The sequence below is a fragment of the Centruroides sculpturatus genome, unplaced genomic scaffold (assembly GCF_000671375.1).
Source record: "Centruroides sculpturatus isolate CEXI.00-Female unplaced genomic scaffold, Cexi_2.0 scaffold509, whole genome shotgun sequence".
Lineage (NCBI taxonomy): Eukaryota > Metazoa > Arthropoda > Arachnida > Scorpiones > Buthidae > Centruroides > Centruroides sculpturatus.
In genome coordinates this window covers 419,684-443,362 of record NW_019384846.1, presented here as the reverse complement: position 1 = coordinate 443,362, position 23,679 = coordinate 419,684, and the positions used below count along the sequence as shown (strand labels likewise).

Here is a 23,679-nt window from a genome sequence, read left to right as displayed (position 1 = left end):
CGGAAAGCGGAATAAATATATCAAATATTTTAATGGATTTTTTTAACTCCTGTCAACTATACAGAACTATCGTAAAAACATACCAGTAAATTCTTATCGGTTGGGTTAAGTTATAAATCTACTCGTTATTCACGTAATCAGCCAAATATCTAGCAGGCGGGCGGCTAACAGCCTGGAACCAGTCCCGGATAGAATTGGAAGCATTATAATGTGTAGCATCAACCCGAGGTCGTAGGCTTCTGCCGGCTAAACCGGGTGAGGTTGGTGCTCCGTAAAGCGTGTGCGCAAATCTGGCTTTTTGGAATCTGACAATACAGAGATTCCACTCTGCCACTAATATTCGAATATACAATAGCAATCTTATTTTTTTTTTCATGTGTAGTATAGAAATTTGTAATAAGATACATAATGCGGTTATAATAAAATATTGTGCAATTATTTTTATATAATTAAAATTAATATGTATTTATTTTTTATAAAATACAAGGGAAGCGGTGCATCCACCACTTCTAATGACAGCACGCCACTGATATTTTTAATTAATTTTGTCTCTTCTCATATTACTGACACCTTGGGCTCCATNGTAGACAGAGTAACTGTAATGGACGTCAGAGTGGTGGCAGACCAAGTCAACAAACTTATACTCTTCAGATTCCTGTCGTTACTCTCAGTCAGCCTCTCTCTCTTCCGGTACGTAGAATATTTTTTTTATCACTTAAACATATATTCAATTTTTTTAAAAGAAATTTTATAAATATTTGCAAATCTTGATCTTTTTAATTTTTTAGTCAGAACGTTGTTTTCCATTTATCACTCATCCTCTATAAATAGGCCAGAACGGATGCTGATCAGACTCACCACTATAAGCATGCGACCGACCATTAATTAATACATGATCCTAACTACATTTAATGCATTAACTTCTCCTGTAGACAAATTAATCCGTCATAGATATCAGTGTAGAATCTTATTAATTTACTAACTCTAAAATATTTTGAAGTAATAATTTATACAAAATATTTTTTCAAATTAATTTGTAAATCAGTTTATGTTAGTTTATGTTAGTTAACATGCAATAAATATGAATTTATAACTATAAACAATAATATTAATTATCCTGTAGAAGAATATTCATTTAATTTACGTCTTTCCAACTTTACCTGTTATACACAGTTCATGGATGACTCTTAATTAGAGATGGACGAATACTTTCCGGGAATAATCGAATACTGGAAGTATCCATTATTTTACTTTATTAATTTATTAGGATAGTGAAATAAATAAAACATATTAAACAAATTATTAACTAAGTACGTTACACAAGGTATTCAAAGTATTCAAATTCAAGAAAAGTGATATTGGCCCATCTCTACTTTTATCCATTAGTTATTTTGTTTAAATCAATATAAAACTGTCATGTTCTATTTAAATGTTCACTTAAAAAAGTTTTGTAATAAAAAGTAAAAGTATTTTTGCATACAAGTAATTAAATTAATTATGTGCCATATATATCATTATCCCAACTGTCAATAGCAAGCTAAGAATACAAACACAAAACTGACATTGATATTTCTAAAGGGAAATAGTTTTATAAAAAAAAATAATTCATTTATAACCATTCACAAAATTCATTACATCAATAATCATAGGAACACATTAAAATACTGTAGTAGAGAACAGTTTTCATAAGATCAAACAAACAAAGTGTAGAACATTCTCTAGTATTCCAGAAACATAAGATTAAAGAACTTAATCATCCAAAAATGTTTTCTTAAGTTTATTATTATTTCTTTATTGCTCTAGTTTCATATATACTGTACAAGAAAACTAAAATGATATTGGCAAATCAATAAGACAAATATTTTCCTTTACAAATTAACTACAAAAGTGGGTCAAGGTCATCAATGTTTTAATATACTCTTTTGGTTAATTCAGCGTTTCTCAAAGTGGGCGATAACGCCCCCTTGTGGGCACTGGAGGCTTTCAGGGGGGCAGTAGAAGACTCAAAGAGAATTAGGGGGCGTTAAGGAAATATAGAGGGGCGACGGCAGACAAATTCTATATATAAAAATTCGACGGAATATATATAAAATGTTGACATTTTATATATTTTTTATTTTTTATTGAAGGTCACAACTTGAATATTTCTAACACATTGACTTTTATTTTAGCTCAGCGTTTCTCAAAGTAAGCAATAACGCCCCCTTCTGGCGCGATGAATAGATCTATGATAGAGGCAGGGTATTGAACGGTGACCAAAGGCAAAATTGGGGCTGATAAGAGGAAACATTGCGTTTAATGGTTTCCAGATGATGAGAACAATGTACAGTAAGGGCACAAAGTGTGAGATTCATAGAAAAGTTTTCCTAAGAATATTTCCAATCCTTTTCTCACACAAGAGAAAATGGGTTAGGGGGCGTTGGGTATAACTTTATGGAACAAAGGGGGCGGTGGATCGAAAAAGTGATGACCAACAGAAGACTACATTTTTGAATGTAATTTATTTATAACTGTCAAATATGAATTATTCTAAATAAAAATATTTATTTTTTATAAAATTTCTGTAACTTGGAAAACATTAGTATTTAGATTACTTTTAATATATGATTGTATTTTTTTATACTAATCTTATAATATTGCCTACTCAAAACAGTTTAAAATTTATGTGAGAGAATATTTTATTAAATCTTTTGGAATTATTAATTTATTGAATCAGATCAATAGTTTTGGAGAATTATTTTATCATAAAACTAACTTAATTAATCATAAAAAATTATTTTGTTATGATAAAAATCTTTGAGATGCATTCAGCAAATTAAAAACTATATTTTAAGTTACATTTGGATATAAAGTAATTTGTTAAATTCAAAGTTTTTTTAAAAAATGTAATTGATAATTACACCATTCTTTCAATGATAAAATGTTTTCTTAACAAGAAAATTACAAGTTTAGCAATTCAAATTCTTCTCACAAATCTGTACTGTCTGCTAGAAACAAACATGGTTTTAGAAGCTGACAGAAACTGATGTTCATTAGCATTTGCATGAAAATATTCAAAACAAGGAAAAACCTTTAAAAACAATATATTTAAATATTTACATACTCTTCTGAAATAAAACATTTTGCTTACAATAAAATTTCAATTTTACACTTTTACTTATATTAATCTGTTTTAGACTTAAAAATTATTCCTTAAAGAGCTATCCATAGATCATTTGTGAATACAAATATGAAAACATGAAACTATTACAAGATTTTAATTGTGAATACTCATACTGCAGATGTTTGATTTATGGACTTTTTCATAATAATACAATTTACACAATATAATACATCACCACATTATTTTCATATCAGTACTTTGGTTTGTTATCAAAATAATTCATATTCATTTTTTGGAGATACGCATACATACCAATGTGAGAATCTGAATTTTAACAAAAATTGGTCACCGATTTTGTCATACCTATTCAATAATTGTTGTCATCTACTACCTGAGAACATCTCGATTTACATTTTCTTGATGGAGAAAGCAATGTTTTCCTGTGATCCCTTGACCTCCCGGCCATGCGTTACCAATTTTAATATCGTAATTAACAGCCGAAGAGGTCAGTCATCGCCAGTCCCTCTAGGATTAAAGTCATCAAAATTTTCCTGTGTCAGTGCCAATCATACTCTATAGGATTTTCAAATTACCCTCAACTGTGCCTAGAACCTCCCAGATTGATCCAGACCTGTCCCAAACAATCCAAGTCCAGACAACCTCAAGACTCTAGACATCCAAGACTTCACGGAATTCAAATCAAGAAGCATCACCATCAACGTAAGTATTTCCCAACTTGTGAACAATTGTAAACTCTCTCTCATGACCGCTAGATAGATAGGCTAAGTCAATATAACACGATATACCGTGTTTCCCCGAAAATAAGACATCCGCAGAAAATAAGACCTAGCACAGATTTTGCTGAATTGCGAAATATAAGACCTCCCCCTGAAAGTAAGACCTAGCGAAGTTTTTTTTTAGTCGTAACGGTCATCGACAGATGGTTGAAAGTGGCCGTTGGCTTTTTGAAAGTACAGCCACTGATTGGTCAGCAGACAATTACGCCACACGGCATGATTTGCATAAGACTATGGCTTGGGAATCACAGATTTGCATAACGTTACGGCTGGTGATGGCTAATTGGTCGGCCGGGAATCACGCCACATGACATTTGCATAGTGCTACGGTTCAGTAAGCACTAATTGGTCATCGAGTCCGATGTTGACGCTATAAAAAGGCGACAGTTCGACACATCGGATATACTTCACTCTCGTGTAAGTTCGACTTGGGAATTTTTTTGTTCAATAATAAATGTGAATTCTTCCTTTTTGAAAATATAAGACCTCCCCCTGAAAATAAGACCTAGCGCACTTTTCAGAGCAAAAATTAATATAAGACACTGTCTTATTTTCGGGGAAACACGGTATATATTGTATGTTGTATCATGTACTCTTTTTGTTGAAATTAAATGGCTATTTAGTTGTTAACTTTAGTGTCTGAGTACTTCACTTCTGTCGGGCTGTCTCTCAGTCTCCATCTGGAACCCAATCGCTTACTCATGTGGTTGCTCATGTGACCTACTCTAAATCCAACTAAACTCACTATCGCAGCTCCAGTGTCAACCGCTTCATGGTGGTGTCAGTCATGACAAGATATCAAAGAGGTACCAATCTTCCGGTCACAACAATAAATATTAGTCTTTTATTTCAAAATTTCAAATTATTTCATTTGTTTATTATACTATAATGTAAATATAACTGCAATTTTTGACTTGTATGAATTTTCCATTAACACAGAATTCTTCAGAGTATTTGTTGCATATACCCTATGGTAGTCAAATTGCAGCTCACTAGCCACATGTTGCTCTTCTAAACCCTTATAGCCAATTGCAGAGGCAGAGTTTACATTAAAAGACATTTAACAGCCGAACAGCGTCTAGATGTTGGCTGGCTGAACTGCGGTTTAAAATGCGTTGCAAAAACAATGATTGTCCATTTCTGAACACCATCTAAACAAACCTCGGCAAAACATTGGCTATTACTTTCTTCGCTGTTACTCCCCTCTCTCGGGAGTCATTTAACCAATCAAGTCATTCGTTTATGACGCCAGAAAAAATGGCGATAAACGTGTTCAAATCATGCTGGAATTTTTTCAAAGAAGAAAAAAGTGTCCTTGCAAAAATTATAAAAAATTATCCTGCAGTTGAGGAGAAAGGTTACAACAATTGTATTCTGGGAATGAAAAAACCCGCATGGGAGATGATACAGAACAAATTTTCTTCATCATTTTCTTGTCTGTCTGCTCACAGCAAGAGTTTATTCTTATTATAGACATCGCTATCACTATACAAAGAACTTTTTAAATTTATTTAATGGTAGTTTGATAGATACCGGCATACACTACAGACGTGAACTCTAATAAGATCACCAGCTATCCTCTGGAAGCTTCCAGTGGCATAAAATCATAATGCCATCAACAACTGTTGCTTGGTAGTTATGGGCAATCCTTTTCCATCTAGATGCTTAATTTCATTGCCAATACAATTTAAAATACAAACAAATCCAGATTTAGAAAATTTATACTGAATTCAAAATCTGTCTTCGGAACAGATTATTAAAGGATTATTCCAATCTCATATTACCCTCTCTCTCTTCATAATTGTTGAGATAAATAATTTTCTTGATTAGTCTCGTTTACAATATTTATTAAATGAACAATATCCATTATAACATAAACTTTGCAACTAAGAAATGAATACGTCTACTCAAATAAAATGGTGTCTAAACCTACTATTGAGGGAATCTAGAAAGAAGGTCAAATAATTTGTTTCTAATCTCTGTCTAAACTGAAGCAAGCAAGAAATGTCGTCTCTGCAATGAAATTTTTCTGAACCATGGTCTAGATGATCTCTAAATTGTCATCGGCATCTAAACATTGTCTCTGCAATCAGCTGTTACTGTGGCTTCCACATACTATAGTATTTTAATTACATAATAGTTGCATATTTCTAATAGGCAATACATGGTTCCTATCACGACAATGTTAGGCTATCCCCAGCGTATACTGAGTATCGGTTGTACTATGTAAATTTCAAGTGTATTATGACACAGTTATCTCATTAAACTCCATTTAAGATACAACTATATACATTTCACTTTTCATAAAATAAAATTTAAAGAAGTATATTTTGATAATCAATTTAAATTTTCATACTTACCAAATGGATCAAAAAACACTTTAAGAATATTTCCCATGACAGATGAATGATTTAATTTTTCAACACAAAACTTTGCAGCTTGAGTTGTTGTGAAAGTGATTTTTGCTAATCCCAAATGTTTTTTTGTATTTGGATGATAAAAAATCTGTGATTCTTCTACCGTACCATACTTCTTGAGTAATTCTTCTAAAAATGCTTTATTGATATTATCATTTAAATTACTTATAGTGATTTCAAGTTTGGGTGGACTTCCAACGTAATTATTATCAATCTGAAAAGAAAATAAATCCATATTTTATAAATTATATAATTATATATATTATTTTTTAAGATAATTGTAATTCAAGCGAAGTAAATTTATCACAAAAATGTAATTAAATATATTAGAAAGTTTACTACAAATTCTAATGCAAACATAAAAATGAAATTTGCAAGAACAGTAACACAAACATTTATAATAATATGTCACTAAAAACATTTTAAAATAATATTTTTTTATTACAGGAATTATCTGATTACAATTCTTATAATACAAAAAGTAATTTATGTGAATTAAGTATTTAAAAATATGAATAACTCAAAATATGCTCATTTTTCTGGAGTTTTAATAGTTTTTAATATTTATGTTATAGTGCTTTTGAGCAAGCAACATTCACATATTTGTGAAGATGAGCATCAACTGCTTAAAAGCAGTAGAACACAATAAAAGTAATGTACATTTCACACCTACACTTTACTATACAATGTAATTGCACTTATGTGTTGTGGCTTTACCTTAAAAATTTTTGAATTCTTTTTTCTATTTCAAATTCATATTGGCATTCCTTCCACGTGCTTTGTATATTTTCATAAGTTGTTCGAAAGCTCAGAATTTGAAAACCATTGTATTCAATATTCACCTGACAATGCAAGATCTATGCCAACGGTCGGTAACCAGTGGTTCGTGAGAAAATTTGGGTGGTCTGTGGAGAAATTTGAACATTGATCAACTGAAGGTTACGCGAAGTATTACGAAAGAAATGCAAAATGCTTAGTTGCTATATACACTCATTGGGGTTTTTTATTCAAATCTAAAACCAAAAATGAAGTGACTGTTATCAATGAATAATGAACAATAAACAATATTGTGAGTGCGATTGTCGTCCTTCGTGGAAAAGCACAAAGAATCCATAAACTTGTTTCAAAAAGCAGCAATACATTTTATGATTGCATTAATTTGTTATAATTAAACATGCAAGTTTCATATTAATATAGTAAAATTGAACTTTTGTAATCATTATTCTACAGATTTTGTATCTTTTAAAAAAATTCATGATAATGGTCCGCGGGATTCAAAATTGTGACTTTAGTGGTCAGTGAGGTGAGAAAGGTTGCCGACCGCTGATCTATGCTACAGAAAGTGCTTGTGAACTCATTTATACTCCAAATTCACCATTGGTAACGCAATTGGTAACGTAATTGCACAACATGTAAGTGCGATTACGTTATACTAGAACACAAATGTTAGTGCTTTAATGGAATTTTAATAATCAAGTACTGTACATTGCAAATGTTGAAATCCTAACTGCTATTTTTTATATAATAAATATGAACTAGATAATTATAATCTGAGGAAAGTAAATGAAATGGAAATGTAACATTTGATAATTATGTATTTTAGGAGAGATTTAACTGCTTTAAAGAAAAAAGATTTGCAGTGGGCTACAGGCAAATGCTTGATTATGGGATTTTTGAGCATAGGCTTTATTTAAATAAAGTTTAATGCTGATTCAGATTAAAGGTTTTGGAGGTACTGTTCACTATATTCAAAGGATTCTGGAGGTATTTCATACTATATTTGGACATAAAAATTTACATAACACAGCAATACTGATGTCAGTTTGTTATACAACTGGATGAAACACAAGTTTCTGTACTTCAGAAATTAACTAGATTTGTGTAACTCTTATGCACTTTCACTGCCCATAAAAAAACCATGTTTCAAAAAAAAAAAAGGCAGGAAATGTTGAAAACTTATGAAGTACTTCACTATACAACAATCAGCTAGGCAGTTTTAGCTAGAACAAGGACAAATGAACAGCATTCTCATATCAAAATGTATGATGAACTCTATGAATGAGGAAACAATAACTAATGTAACAATAATGCGTAAATAAAACACTAACAAGAGTATTCTATATAATGGTCTGTAATGAGTTAAACTCTCAAAAGTAGTTCAGCCTATAGGCTGAATGAGTTTTGAGTATTCCCAAGATTTTTGACACCAAATATCTTATCTTGAGCAACAGCCACATTTTCATATGACATGTCAGTATACCAGCTTTGATCAACTTGAATTCTGCCAAAATTTACAGCAATATGTTAGCCATTTTTGCTTGACAGATTTTTGGCTTTTTGTAAAATTTACCTGCACAGATCAAACAAGTTTTGGGATGCATGTCTTCATTACAAAGAAATTACCAAATAGTTTATTTATTCCTACAGTTTCAGAGATCATTCTTTTCATTGTATGTCTTCATACAAGTCTACTAGCATAGTGTGTACAAGTAGATTTCATATATTAAATATTACTCATTCAAATATAAATCATTATTTTATAACTTTTATAACATTGGTAAACTTAATTTTTAACTTTTACTTGCATTGTCTAGTGTATTGATAGCAGAAAATCCTAATCTTAAATTTAATATTTATTTACAAAATATTTGTTCAATAAAAATAAGTGTAGCTTTGTGCTTATATTACTAAATTATGTTTATAATTTATTTTATTTTTAGCTTGCCTATTGCTATCTAGCTGTCATCTTTCTTTTTGCCTATTTTTAGCTTGCCTATTGCTATCTAGCTGTCATCTTTGTCTAGATCAGGTATGGCAAATGTTTTTCAGTCTATATAGTAAGCATACTTCCCTTTAAAAATGTTTATTCATGCCAAAGTTTTAGACTTCAAATAATGATATTCAAATAAATAAAATAGATACACTTTAATCAGAATAAATGTAAAGAAGCTGACTGAAAAAGTCAGTGATACATTACATGCCTTATGATTTCTCTGACATGTATGCCATAGGTTTGCCACTCAATCTAGATGGTCATTTTTTATTGTGTTATTTCATCACTTAAACACGAAACCTCTTTTGTATTATGATTTTAAATCTTATAAAGTGTAAAAAATAATTTTACATTAATAATTACTTTATTTTTATATTACATTCTTTTTTTTTAGTTTTGTGTCTTATTCTTTTTAGCTTTTATTGGGTCTGTTTGTTTTTACCAGAAGGAAGTCAATCTCACATTATGTGGTACTACTAAAATAATGTATAGATAAATTATCTCTGAAAATACATTGACACCTTGCTTGTTCATAATAATCCATAAAATTATTCAGTATAATGTGTAATGTCAAGTATCTGAACCATAATCACTGTAATTGTCAGAGGTTCTCTCTCTGATCTGAGTCAAAATTCAAATATAATATAATCCCTAATTTTCAAAATAAACTAAACGTTTTTTGCTTTAAACTATAATTTTCTCATATATCCACAATTACCTGAACTACTGTATTTTGTAAACTGAAGCAAGTTTAATTGTAATTAACTCTGTTAATATATATTTCATTAGATTTCTTGCACTCAAAGCATCCTCATCATTACACCACCATATTGGATTCTTGGCCAAATCCATGGCAACACAACATAAAGAAGTGGGAAGAATAACTGTCGCTATGTAATATTTACTCTCTGATATAAACATAGCATGTGTACTTTTGATTACTTTGCATTCTCTAAGCAACAGAGATGAGAAAATGCAAACAAATTGACTTTGAAACAAAAAGAAACATACTTCATGCTACAGACAAAAGGTAATAAATACAAATCCATAGCTTATGAAATGCTATTAAACTTTTATAATTAAAAGAAACAAAAATATGAACATCTGTACAAAGAATAATTACATAAAGAAATTTTTGAATGTTATGCAAAACTCAAACAATTGTGTATAACTAGTTTTTCAATAAAACTCCATTGTAACTTAAATATAACAGAAGATCACAAATTTGGACTAATTAAAAAAAAGCTTAGTCCAAATTAGTGAAGTTTTTATTTTACACTATTTTAGACAAATTTTATTCTGCTTTTAAGTAAATAAATGCAGTGGTTTGATAAACGATTGTGAGGGCCCAGACTTGACAATAAATTTTTTAATAAAATTTTTCATCAATTATATTAAAACTTGTTAAAATTTTCCCCAGGTTTGTTAAATGATAAAGGATATGATTGTATCTTTCACCTTAGAGTCACTTCCTTTCCAAGATGACACATCAAATGTGTCACCATGAACCTAACAAATAAATTGCTATTGGATGTGGAGATTAGCAGCACCAAAAATAGGCATAGAAGAAAGACGAGGAAAACCCATAAATAAAAAGGAATAACCAATGATGACACAGCTTGTCGTTATCGAGAGCTCACCATCTCAAAAAGTTTGTCACTCATATCAGATACATCCTGCTGACCACCAAGCTATCATCCAATGATCCACAATGATATGCTGAACAATCCTGATACTGGGTAATCACCAACCTAAAATCCTCCGAATCATCGATTTGTCAGATCCTCCGATTCCCAACAACTAAGGAACTGCCATCCTCAATTTTTGCAAGGTATTTATCCACCCACGAACAATTGTGAATTCTCTCTCTCTCTCTTGTGGTTAGGGACCCGCAATAATAGTTATATCAGCTAACTCGCATCTAGCAAAAAATCCTTATAAATCCTTGTAAATAGATGTATACTACTTAAATAAACAAATGGGTATTTGTTAATGTTAATCTTGCAGTTGAGTGCAACTTCTTTCGTCCGCTGTCTTTCAAACCTCCTCCATCCTGAATCCAACTGCCTACATATGCATGTTTATTTATATAACAGACTATGATTGTTGATGTTTATACATAATATATCTGAACACAAGTTTCGAATAATGTGTGATCACAAGCGACACTAAGTTGCTAGTGGAACGAGTACTAAACATAGATTGATGTAAAATGCACACAATCCAGGACTTCCACTCTCCTTGTCACTCATTATGCAAAATGTCACTTGTTAAGCGAGTCATTATTTTACAATTTGCTTTGCTTGTTATGCAAATTATTCATTATGAGAGGTGCTTGTTAAGAAAGGTTCCACTGTATTTTGTATATCCAAAACTTTTATATTACATCTTTTATTTTTTAAAAATCTTGATAATTCAGGAACTAACCAATAGAATCTCATATTAAGTTCAATAACTGAATCATATTTTACAAATCATTTGTTATCTGGGTCAAAAGTCAATAAACATTAAATTTTCTTAGTGTAATAACTGACTAATAAAGTTTTCATATTATATATCAAGCATAATTTTCAAATTTTTACTGATCAGAAAACTAAACTTTTGCTAATTATTTGATTCATACTAACAGATTTGAAATTGCAGACATATAAATTCTCACTGGTGTCTGTCTGTCTTTAATCTCAAGAATGTAATTAAACAGATTAAAGTGAAGACCAGATATGAATAGCTTTTAGGAGCAGGAAACCCTGATTAACTATATATAAACTTCTGGTACGGACTGGAAGTCATGATTTTAATTCAAAAATTTCTCCAGAACAGAATTTGATAGATGACCAGCAGGACATTGTTGTTATCAGGAAAAGTATGATGAACAGGGGCAAGTCACTACTAAAATTGAGAGAATATATTTTAAATTAAATACATTAAAAATATGATTAAAAATTGCAGCCTGGCATTGTGATGATGTCACAATAAATTTTGCTGGTATAATAAATTTAAAATATTAAACAATTACATTAAAAAACAAATCATAAAATTTGTAAACAAATAATTATTTATATACAGGGTCCATACAGGTAATTCCATCTGTGATTCCCTGACTTATCAAGATCTCTGCATTTCCCCATTCCATTATGTAATATTCGGCCAATTTTATTTAAGCCCATTTTGCATACAATTATATAAACTTTTTATTAAAAACACTTTATTCACTTACAAAAAAAAGAAAAACTTTGTGTAAAATCAATTTTGTAATTGGCTACATCATTTCTACATCATAAAAAAGTTCACGATTTTATTTAAAAAAGAAAAAGACTCGAGTGGCGTCAAAAATTGAATTTTCTTAAAGTGAGGAGGCGGGAAATTCAAACTTAAACAGAATAAATCATGCACTCCATGAGAGGGAGAAATCACATATCGCCTGCTATTTTTGATCCAGCTTGAATCCATTCAAGGCCATTACATTTTTTCCCATTCCTCTCCAAAACTCATAATGAAAGTGGTGGAGTTTTGGCAAGAATGCAGGTTGCTGTCAATTGTATTTTTGAAAACCTGACTTTAACTCTACAGCGATATTTTGGTATACTTCCAAAATTTCATGGGACATCTGAAGATGAAAATTTGCAATTAGAGAGAAGACATAGCACAGATCATCATTCTGTCAACATTGGCAAGATTATTATCCCCACATACTGTATGTGGCCAAGAATAGCAAAGAATATAATGAATAAAAATACATGAATTGCATGAGGTCCATCACACGGTCCAAAAATGTCCCGTATGCAATATCTTTAAGCCGACTGACAGTTCTTTGCCTCTCCCCATGTCATCGACTGATTGCAAAGGGTTAATTAACCAAATGTTCGCAGATCAAAAAATTTGGGAGAGTTGTGTATGGGACACAATTGCAATAATTTAAGGCATGAATCCATCTTTTTGTGATTAGAGGAAGGATAAGATGTAAACGAATAAAATCTTGATAGTTATCACATTCCAAGTAACAATCTATTAGTTCAGGTGGGCGGTGCATTCAAAGTATTTGCCTCAGAGTTGGATGCACTTGGTTTCCTTACACTCTCTATACAATCTGCATTGTTTGACATTAGTCATTTTGGGCTTTTCCGATTCCTTTTAAATTTTTCTTTTCAACAATATGTTTCCTACATTTCCATTCATATTTTCTTTGAAATTATAAAATTTTCTTTGACTTGCTCAGTTAACAGCTAATAACTTTACAAATCCTATTTTATCGGTTATTATTGCTAAGTAATATTGTAGATATTGTCATTCTGTACAAATTAACACCAATTTCACCATCCTATCTCTTCACAATCAAAAGTTATACACTGTCCAAATGTCGTGTGGCAGCACTATTTTCAGTGTTCACTTGCAACTGCAAACCCCCTCCTCACAGCTGCACACCTCTACAACCCACCATTTTAAATACAAACATAAATCCTCTATCTGATAAAATTTTAATCATATATTATCATTTATAGTTTACAAGAGAGAAGCATGACAAATCTTGCCATTCTTTTGGTCACTCCAGTTTTTGTAGACCTCCCTTATACTGAAATGAATTTAAAGACATATTATTTTTAATTGTCTACTTGGACTTAATTCATTAATAGGACATAATCTGGTGTTTAAAGATTGACACAGCAATGAGAGTTAGTTCAGGAAAGAACAAAATTTCTTTATTATATCACCTGTAGTAATAGTTTCTGTACACATATTACAAGTGTTTCGGGCTATCATGCCCCTCATCAGCAGTACTACTACCACAAACTAAAAGTAACAATAATAAAACAAGATAAGTTATTGTATAAGTTAAAATATTTTACATAGCCATAAAAATAATTTTAAAAAACTTACTGTAAATACATATTCCAAACCCAAGTATAAATGTATTTTTCTCTTTGTATAATTAATTAATGATTTAAACATTTCACTGTATAAATAAATTAAAATATAATAAATAAAGGTTGTAAATTATTAAAAACTAAAACATTACATATGAAAACCAAAAGGACTCACATCAAGGTTCAAATTTTCACAATTCAACAGTATTATGGTGTAGAGACTATGCCTTTTTATAATCGTCATCTAGAATGGTGCTCCAGGATTGGTGGATTATACGACCCAAATTATTGTTTATTTTATTTCTTTCTTTCATTATGTTTAAATGTTCGTATAATTGACGTTTGAAATTATTTGATTCTTTTTTCATTATTTTTATAGTATCTTTGTTGATTTGGCACCCATAACTATTGCAGTGTTCTGCTACTGCAGAATTTGCATAATTACCCCTTATTGCACGTATGTGCTCTTTTATTCTTGTGCCTAATTTTCTTTTTGTTTCACCTATATAAGTTTTAACCGGATCACAACTGCAATTGAATGAATACACAATTTCTTTTTCTTCCATTAAATCCAATTTTTTATCTACCCTATTATATAAATATCTTTTAAATAAATTATTTTTTTCGGGTATTAAATTCACTTTTTCATTTAGTACATTTTTAACTCTTTCAAACAGTTTAGGTACATACATCATTTTTACACGTTTTTTATCTTTTTTAATTTTATTGTCATTATTATTAGTCCAGTTTAACCATTTTTCTAATATTTTTTGGGGGTAACTATTCAGTAAGAACATTTTTATTACATGTTCTATTTCCATCTCTTGATTTTCTAATTTACTAGTTTTGTTTTTAATTTTTTCTATGTACATTTTGAAGATGTTAAATTTCATAGCTTGTGGAACGTTGGTTTTATAATTTAGTACCTTTGGTATTTGCGTAGGTTTTATAAATTTTCTGAATTCTAATTTGTTGTCAGTTCTATTAATGGTTATGTCTAAATAATTTAAACTATTATTACATTCTGTTTCGGCTTCAAACTGTATGTTTGTTTCTATTGAATTTGCTTGTTTTAAAATTTTTTCTTCGTTAGTCTTTCTACTATCAAATAAAATAATGCAATCATCCACATATCTATTATAAAATATTATTCCTTTTATATCTGTAATTTTTTTATCTATGTCTATCATAAAGATTTCGGCAAGTCTTGGGCCTATGCATGTTCCCATTGGTATTCCTTCAGTTTGAGTATAAAAGTTATCATCATACTTGAAATGATTGTTATCCAGTACTAACAAACATAATTTAATAATCCAGATAGGTGCGTTAATTTTCTGTAAAGATTTTTCAATGTTACTTTTTGTTATACTAGGATACATATTTTTTATATCTAAAGATAACAATTTCGTATATTTATTAATTGTAATATTATCGTTTTTTAATCTATTTAATAATAAATCAACATTTTTTAAACTATAATCGGAAATTTCTAACGTATTAAGCTTATTTTTTTAAAATTTTTCTAGATTATAGTATACATAATTTTTTACATCAATTAAAGGTCTGTACTTAACTGGATTTTTATGCATTTTTACCCTAATATTGAATTTAGGTATGCGATTGTTTTCGTTATTAATTTTCCTAAATTCTTCATCTGTTATCAGATTTCGGTTTTTCATATCTTCTAATTCTTTATTTAAGTTATTTAGCATACTTTTTCTTGGGTCCTTTTCCAATAATTTATATCCACCTCCTTGTATTTCTGTTATAATATCATTTTTCTTTTCAGACTATAATTATCGTTTGTTTTGTTTTATCACCTTGGAGTAATTCCAATTTATTTTCTATTAAAAATTTTTTAACGTTATTTAAATGTCTTTTATAATTTTGTACTTTATCTATCGTTTTTCTTTTTAGTTTTTGATTTTTTATGATATGTGTACAGAAACTATTACTACAGGTGATATAATAAAGAAATTTTGTTCTTTCCTGAACTAACTCTCATTGCTGTGTCAATCTTTAAACACCAGATTATGTCCTATTAATAAATTAAGTCCAAGTAGACAATTAAAAATAATATTAGAATTAAAAAGGACAGTAAGGCTTTTATAATTAGAATTTAAAGACATAATCAGATCAAAAAGGAGCTAGAGTGACAGACAAATTTCACAGTATTTGTGGATTCCCTGACTTTCTCTGACATTTGATGCCATTCCGACTTTCCAAGTGTGTGTGTGTGTGTATATATATATATAATTTATGCATTTAAAAAGGAATAAGTTGAAATTTTTTCAATAAATTTTTTAAAATGAAATTAATTTGAAATTATTTTAGCTCTTGCAATTCCATACATACCTGATAGAAATAAACTTAGCTTTAACCTCTAAACAGAAACACAGGTCACTACTACATAATTGGAAACATTGGTCTGAGAAACCTTGTATTTTTGTAGACTTCATATTTTGCATATTTGTTACTATACATGAGTTATGATTTTGGACAACAAAGAGAAAAAATTATAAGTAATTCAAATTTATTCAAAACTAATTTCTTAGTAGTAAAATTAAGGAAATTTTTGAATAAATTCTAACTTTCAGTCAATTATTATTGCACATGTGATGCAAACTTTTCTGTGGCATTTTAGACAAATTGGATTGTTACATTTGATACATTTGTAGAAAATTTTTCTGTCCTTGGAAGATGGACAATTGGAAAAGGTCTTCCTTTTCTCAAGCTTGTTGCTCAAAACTTGATCATTTCTAGCAGCAATATCTGCTGGAGATGATCAAGTTTCATATTCCAATACTGCCTCCCATATCAATGCCATAATCTGTCTGGGTAGATTAGAAATACTGAACCATCCTTTGACATGTAGATCCAACAGAGTGAGCCAAGCATTTAATAAAATGGAAATTTTTGTTGACTGGATTTTCACAATTGCACAAATAAAGTAAGTTCTTGATGATTTACAAGTACTTGTTGATGGAATATCCATAATAAAGAGTTCTAAAATTAGAAAAAGCTTACCATAAAGGAACAAAAGTAGCAATTGAAAATTATATAAAGTACAAATATAAAACATCCAGTCTTACAAACCATTCAATATATAATACGAAACACCTGATCAATAAGACCTTCAAGTTTTTAAAAAGCTATAAGTATCTCAAAATAAACAGTCACAAACTGAATAGTAACACATGCATAGCGTAAGCAAGGGGTTGATAAGGTATCATGGAAAGACAAGATTAAGCTCAAACAGTTCTGCCACACTGTAGTATAAACATAATAGCAATGGTCTCACAGACTGATGTTTCTGTTTATAAGTTAATGTAAATATTACAGTAAGGTCTTGTTTTACATGGGAATGATATATGTGGATTCATGTTTCAGCAGATGACAACGATTAGGTTAATCCTTAGATACACAGGAATAATTCTATAAATGCACATGCTGACTTCTTTATCATAAATTTATAGTCTGTCCATGGAAAGAATTGACTTGAGATCAACATCACATGTGATATCGCTTCAGTTAAACCAATCAGCACATTCTCTAATGATGTCAGCACTTTTCACTTAATATGTCAGGCAATGTGTGAATTTTAACTTATTTTCTCTCACTAGATGGCAGAACAACTTTTCCATTAATTGTGTTTATTTTTTATAGCATGTATTAACTGTAAAGAATCATACATTTAACACTTACTATAACGAATTTCCTCGTATTCCAATACCAGAACATGAAACTTCCATAATGCTGTTTATAATGACAGTGACATGTTTAACAAATGAGAAAGAAACTGGAAGTAACTTGCCACAACTAAGTGATCAATGGCTGGTGCTTATTGGTTAATACCCAAGTTGATTCTTTCCATAGACAAACTATAGTATATATAGTAAAAAAGTAAAATATTTTAAATCAATTTAACATTTTTCTGTTAATTGTAAATGATTAAATAAGTGTCTTGACAATCATCTGGACTACTTAGAATGGAGCAAAAAGTTACACATGGAATTTCATTTTATGCAGTACATACTAACATACAACCTTCACATAAAACAAGGCCATTTTGTATGAAGATATTTATTTGCAATTCAAACTCCTTTTCTCAAAATGAAAACTTTTTAGAAAGCAAAGATATATTTCTCTTGTTAGTTCCTGATAATCACAATAAAACTTGAAAGTGATTGAATTTTCTAAATAGTTTGAATTGGATTTCAAATTACTTAAATAAATAAACTTATTGGGGAGTCAATATTCAAAGAAAGCTTTTACGTGAATAATTATAAAGGTTCTGTAAATTGAAAATTACCTTAAATCTAGGTACCGGCAGTTCTGCACACTCAGTCCTGGACCACAGCAATGCAAGTCTTGATCGTGGATCTCGAATTTGCACTGGTGGATACAGCGATTCTTGCTATTATTGAAAAGGGAAAGAAATGAATAAGTAAAGGATATATTACCTTTTGATACTATAAAGTTATTAAATAAAACATTTTAAATGAAATAAATCAACACTTGTAACAGGTAAAATTAATATATTTAACAATAAATTTGACAAACAAATAACATTACATTTTTAATTGACTGAATTTGGCTATTTCACATTGAAAGGTTTAATCAATCAGGTAGAGAAAAGTTATGTATTTTATATTTTTTAATTCATAAATAAATCTGAGAAACTTATATTTTTCAATAATTAACACACAAATTGACAATATTTTTTAGAAAATATCAATTTGTAAATAAGTATCACACTGTATAAGTACTCATTGTATGAGAATTTGATGCAACCACCTAATTTTTTTTTTTATCTCTCTTTCCCATTTATGAAAACAAAATATTCTAATCATGAGTGTGGTGAGATAAAATTCCCACATGCTCCAATTAGATGGTTTGTAGATTCCAGTCTGTTTTCTTCGTTTCATTCACATTATTACGACTCCCACTTGCTGTTAGTCAAACTGTTTTTGTGAATAAAACTATTTATTTGACTAACAAAATCATGCACACATTCCTCAAATTGCAGAAGGACCTCCCAATTTTTCATCAGGTTTGAAATATTTTGTGACAGCAATTCAAATGCATGCCTACCTGTAAGCTACAGTATGTATTAATGACTGCTTGCCCCCTTGTTTTCCATAATAAGTCAGGGCATTGTCCTCTAATCAGTAAGATGTGAATTATGTCATTTTACATAATCAGTGCTTTCTTAGTAAATAATATAGATATTTATCTAGTGTTTTTTTTTGTTAGGTTGCATACATGCAAATGTTGAGATAAGATTGGAAACAATTCAAACAAAATGAAGTCTAGCATTCATTGCATCTGTCAATATAAGTTTATCATCATTTTCTTTTTAGTTAACATTGTATTGTAAAGACTAATATATTTAATTTATTTAATAGTGTCTGCTCTCATAACTCTAATGCAATGATGCCAAACTATAGCTCTGGAACCAAGACCTGTCTGCAAACATACTTGACACACACTTATAAATGACAGAAATAGGCCTAACCTTTGTAAATATAGAAGTTACAAAATATTTGTGGCCCACCTTATGTAAAATTTGACCTGCCAATTGAAAAGTTTGGCATCATTGCTCTAGTACATCAGAAAATATAATGAAAATTTAATCCAATATGGTTTTATATTATCAGAAAAAGAAAACCCAGTTCCTTTTTGTATGATTTGTTTAACAACGCTCTCAAATGAAGCAATGGTTCCCAGTAAACTGCAACGTCATTTAATAAGAAATCATCTGCAACATAAAGACAAACCAAAAGAATACTTCAAAATGCTAAGAAATAATTTAAAAATTCAATCAAAAAGGCTGAAGAAATTTCACTCAATTCTCAAGAACACTCAAATTGCTAGTTATAAGATTGCCAGTTTTTGGCAAAGAAGAAAAAAACCACATTCTGATGCCAAGAACATTATTTTACCAGCCTTGGAGATCGCCATTGGCAGAATGATTAGCGATAAAGCTGTCAAACAAATTAAGACTATTTCCTTTGTCAAATCACACAATCTATATATATAAAATTGCTTGTCCTGACTGACTGACTCATTCACTGATTCATCATCGCCCAGAGCAAACCACTGAACCTAAAGAGATGAAATTTGGTACACAGTTAGGGTACGTCATGATAACGCTCACTAAGAAGGGATTTTTCAAAATTCCCCCGTGGGGGAGAGGGAGAGCATTAAGTCTTAACCGAAAGAATGGCTTCTACTGTACTATTTTAGATGCGATTTTTTTGTTTTTATCTGCATTTTAGTAGGGTATACCATGAGAATGCACACTAAGAAGGGATTTTTCGAAATTCCCCTGCGGGGGGAGAGGGAGAGGATTAAGGCTTAACCGAAAAAACAGCTTCTACTGTACTATTTTAGATCGATTTTTTGTTACGTTTAGTCTTCATTAAGTACTTAAGTGTATTAAATTAATAACATTTCAGACATTGTTATAAATATTTTTATATATTTCGATTTTTTAACCAAATGTTCGAACCTTTTTAAATTATAGAACGATTGTAAACGTTCCAGAAAATTGATCAAATTCAAAATAGTTTGTTTGATTCTCAGCAATTCTCATCATTCTCGGCGGTAGATGTTATATAACAATGACTATGGTTGTTGAAATACTGAATATAAATGGGGTTTGCTTGCAAAACCTCTGCAGGTGAAGTTGCGGGTAACAGCTAGTTTCTCATAAAATTCAAGACATTTCACAAGACATTGATGATCAGCTCTGCAAACATTTCACTGAAGCAAAAAACGAACTCAAAAATTTGTGGGCCTTACAAATTGATGAAAGTACAGACATCAGCAACAAAGCTCAACTAACTACATTTCTGCAAATAATGAAAAGTGGTAAAATCATAAGTCAGTTTTTCTTTTCCTGTGAATTGAAGGAAAGAACAACAGGAGAAGATATCTTTAACCTGGTAAACCAAAATGTCATATTAAGAGGGATGCAGTGGCAAACTTGTATTAGTGTTTGCACTAATGATGCTCCACCTATTCAGAGTTGAAAAAAGGTTTCATGGTTTATGTATTACAAAAACATTCACAAGTTAAAATTGTACATTGCATGATTCATTGTGAAGTTTTAGTATCAAAATCTCTACCTGATAGTCTCCTGAAGATGATGGACAATGTTGTTAAAGTGGTGAATTACATAAAATCATTCCCTACATTGCAGTTTTTGTTTTCCTCTGTGAAACTATGGATTCTGATTTTAAGTGTTTACTGCTCCATAGAGAAGTGCAATGGCTCTCAAAAGGAAAAGTGCTTGCATGACCTCTTTGCAACATGAAATAATATGTTTCTTTGATACTGAAAATTCTGGATTTGAATTTCTTAACGATGGTAATTGTTGGCTGAAAGTAGCATTTCTCACCGATCTTTTTTGAGAAGTTGAACATTTTAAATTTGAGTCTGCAAGGAGTGAACAAAAATATCATTACAATTACAAACAAATTAAAGTCTTTCACCAAAAAGTTAGAACTGTGGAACAGGAAAGTTAAAAACTTGCAGCTTGATTGCTTCCCAGGTGTAGATTCTTTTCCAAACAAATTTAAAATTTGATCAGAAGTGCAGAAGACAGAAAATGACACAGAGAGGTTTTCTACTAAGTACTTTCCATCACATGATTATCAAATGTGTGAGTGGGCCATCAATCCTTACGCAACATCTGCCATTAACATTAATGACAGAAAAAATTTAATAAACTTAAAAAAATGATCAAAGCCTCACTTTCTGTACTAGAATTGTCAGAATTTTGGATTTCACTTTGGAGCCAATATCCTCAATTAGCTATTACAGCCATTAAATCTCTGTTGCCCTTTGGATCATTGTATCTTTGCAAATTAGGTTTCTCAGCACCTATGGAAATGAAATGAAAAAAAAAAAAAAAACAGGAACGATTACAGATGGTAGATGAAAAGTTATGGTTACGTGTTTGTTTATCTAATTTTGAACCTCATTTTGACATAATTCTTTCTCAAAATCAATTGCATCCTTCTCACTAATAAAATTTTTATCTATTTTACCTACCTACATATTTTATATACAGATAAAACAATGTTATTTTATTGTCACTATACTAAAAATTTATTTACTGTTTTTCATACTGGTAAAGTATATTTAATTTTGTTGGAATTTTTATTTGGTGTGCCACGAATAAATTCTCCTTGTCCAGTGTGATGTGAGGTAAAAAAGTTTGGCAGACATTGGTCTAAACCAGTGTTTCTCAACGGGGGCGATATCGCCCCCATGTGGGCGTTTTTCCATGTTGAGGGGGCGATTAGTAACAATTTATATTTGGGGGGACGAAAAACAATTTTCTGGGCAATATAGTAAAACATTATNTCTGGTGTTTAAAGATTGACACAGCAATGAGAGTTAGTTCAGGAAAGAACAAAATTTCTTTATTATATCACCTGTAGTAATAGTTTCTGTACACATATTACAAGTGTTTCGGGCTATCATGCCCCTCATCAGCAGTACTACTACCACAAACTAAAAGTAACAATAATAAAACAAGATAAGTTATTGTATAAGTTAAAATATTTTACATAGCCATAAAAATAATTTTAAAAAACTTACTGTAAATACATATTCCAAACCCAAGTATAAATGTATTTTTCTCTTTGTATAATTAATTAATGATTTAAACATTTCACTGTATAAATAAATTAAAATATAATAAATAAAGGTTGTAAATCATTAAAAACTAAAACATTACATATGAAAACCAAAAGGACTCACATCAAGGTTCAAATTTTCACAATTCAAAAATAGTATGGTGTAGAGACTATGCCTTTTTATAATCTTCATCTAGAATGGTGCTCCAGGATTGGTGGATTATACGACCCAAATTATTGTTTATTTTATTTCTTTCTTTCTTTATATTTAAATGTTCGTATAATTGGCGTTTGAAATTATTTGATTCTTTTTTCTTTATTTTTATAGTATCTTTGTTGATTTGGCACCCATAACTATAACTATGTATCCTAGTATAACAAAAAGTAACATTGAAAAATCTTTACAGAAAATTAACACACCTATCTGGATTATTAAATTATGTTTGTTAGTACTGTATAACAATCATTTCAAGTATGGTGATAACTTTTATAGTCAAACTGAAGGAATACCAATGGGAACGTGCATAGGCCCAAGACTTGCCGAAATCTTTATGATAGACATAGATAAAAAAATTACAGATATAAAAGGAATAATATTTTATAATAGATATGTGGATGATTGCATTATTTTATTTGATAGTAGAAAGACTAACGAAGAAAAAATTTTAAAACAGGCAAATTCAATAGAAACAAACATACAGTTTGAAGCCGAAACAGAATGTAATAATAGTTTAAATTATTTAGACATAACCATTAATAGAACTGACAACAAATTAGAATTCAGAAAATTTATAAAACCTATGTGTGAACCGCCGGGGAGGGTGTAGGTCTCCCGATCCGGCAACAGGTCGTTAAACCCTTCTCACTGGTCAGGATGGATTAAAATTTTAACCTTTCCCGAGGTAACGGGATTAAATGTTTCAGGTCGAGTGGCGGAGGGAGGAGTGCGTCGGTAAGATGACCGGCGATATACGAGTAATGATGACACCACTTTAACAGGATAACAACGATTTATTAGATACATAGAGATTACAATAACCAATTTCAAAAGGGAAAATCTGAATCCCTGAACCGCG

General features: G+C 30.3%; 1 protein-coding gene across 1 annotated transcript in view; it reads right to left on the bottom strand.

Annotated features, from left to right (window-relative positions):
- LOC111630385 (histone-lysine N-methyltransferase SETD1-like) overlaps window positions 1-23,679 on the bottom strand; it is a 135,995-nt gene that overhangs the window by 91,274 nt on the left and 21,042 nt on the right. The window contains exons 4-5 of the mRNA XM_023374476.1: window positions 18,265-18,369; window positions 6,261-6,531 (exon numbers count right to left, since the gene is read on the bottom strand). Of these exons, the coding sequence (XP_023230244.1) occupies window positions 6,261-6,531; window positions 18,265-18,369 (376 nt within the window). The remainder of the gene's footprint in view (window positions 1-6,260; window positions 6,532-18,264; window positions 18,370-23,679) is intronic.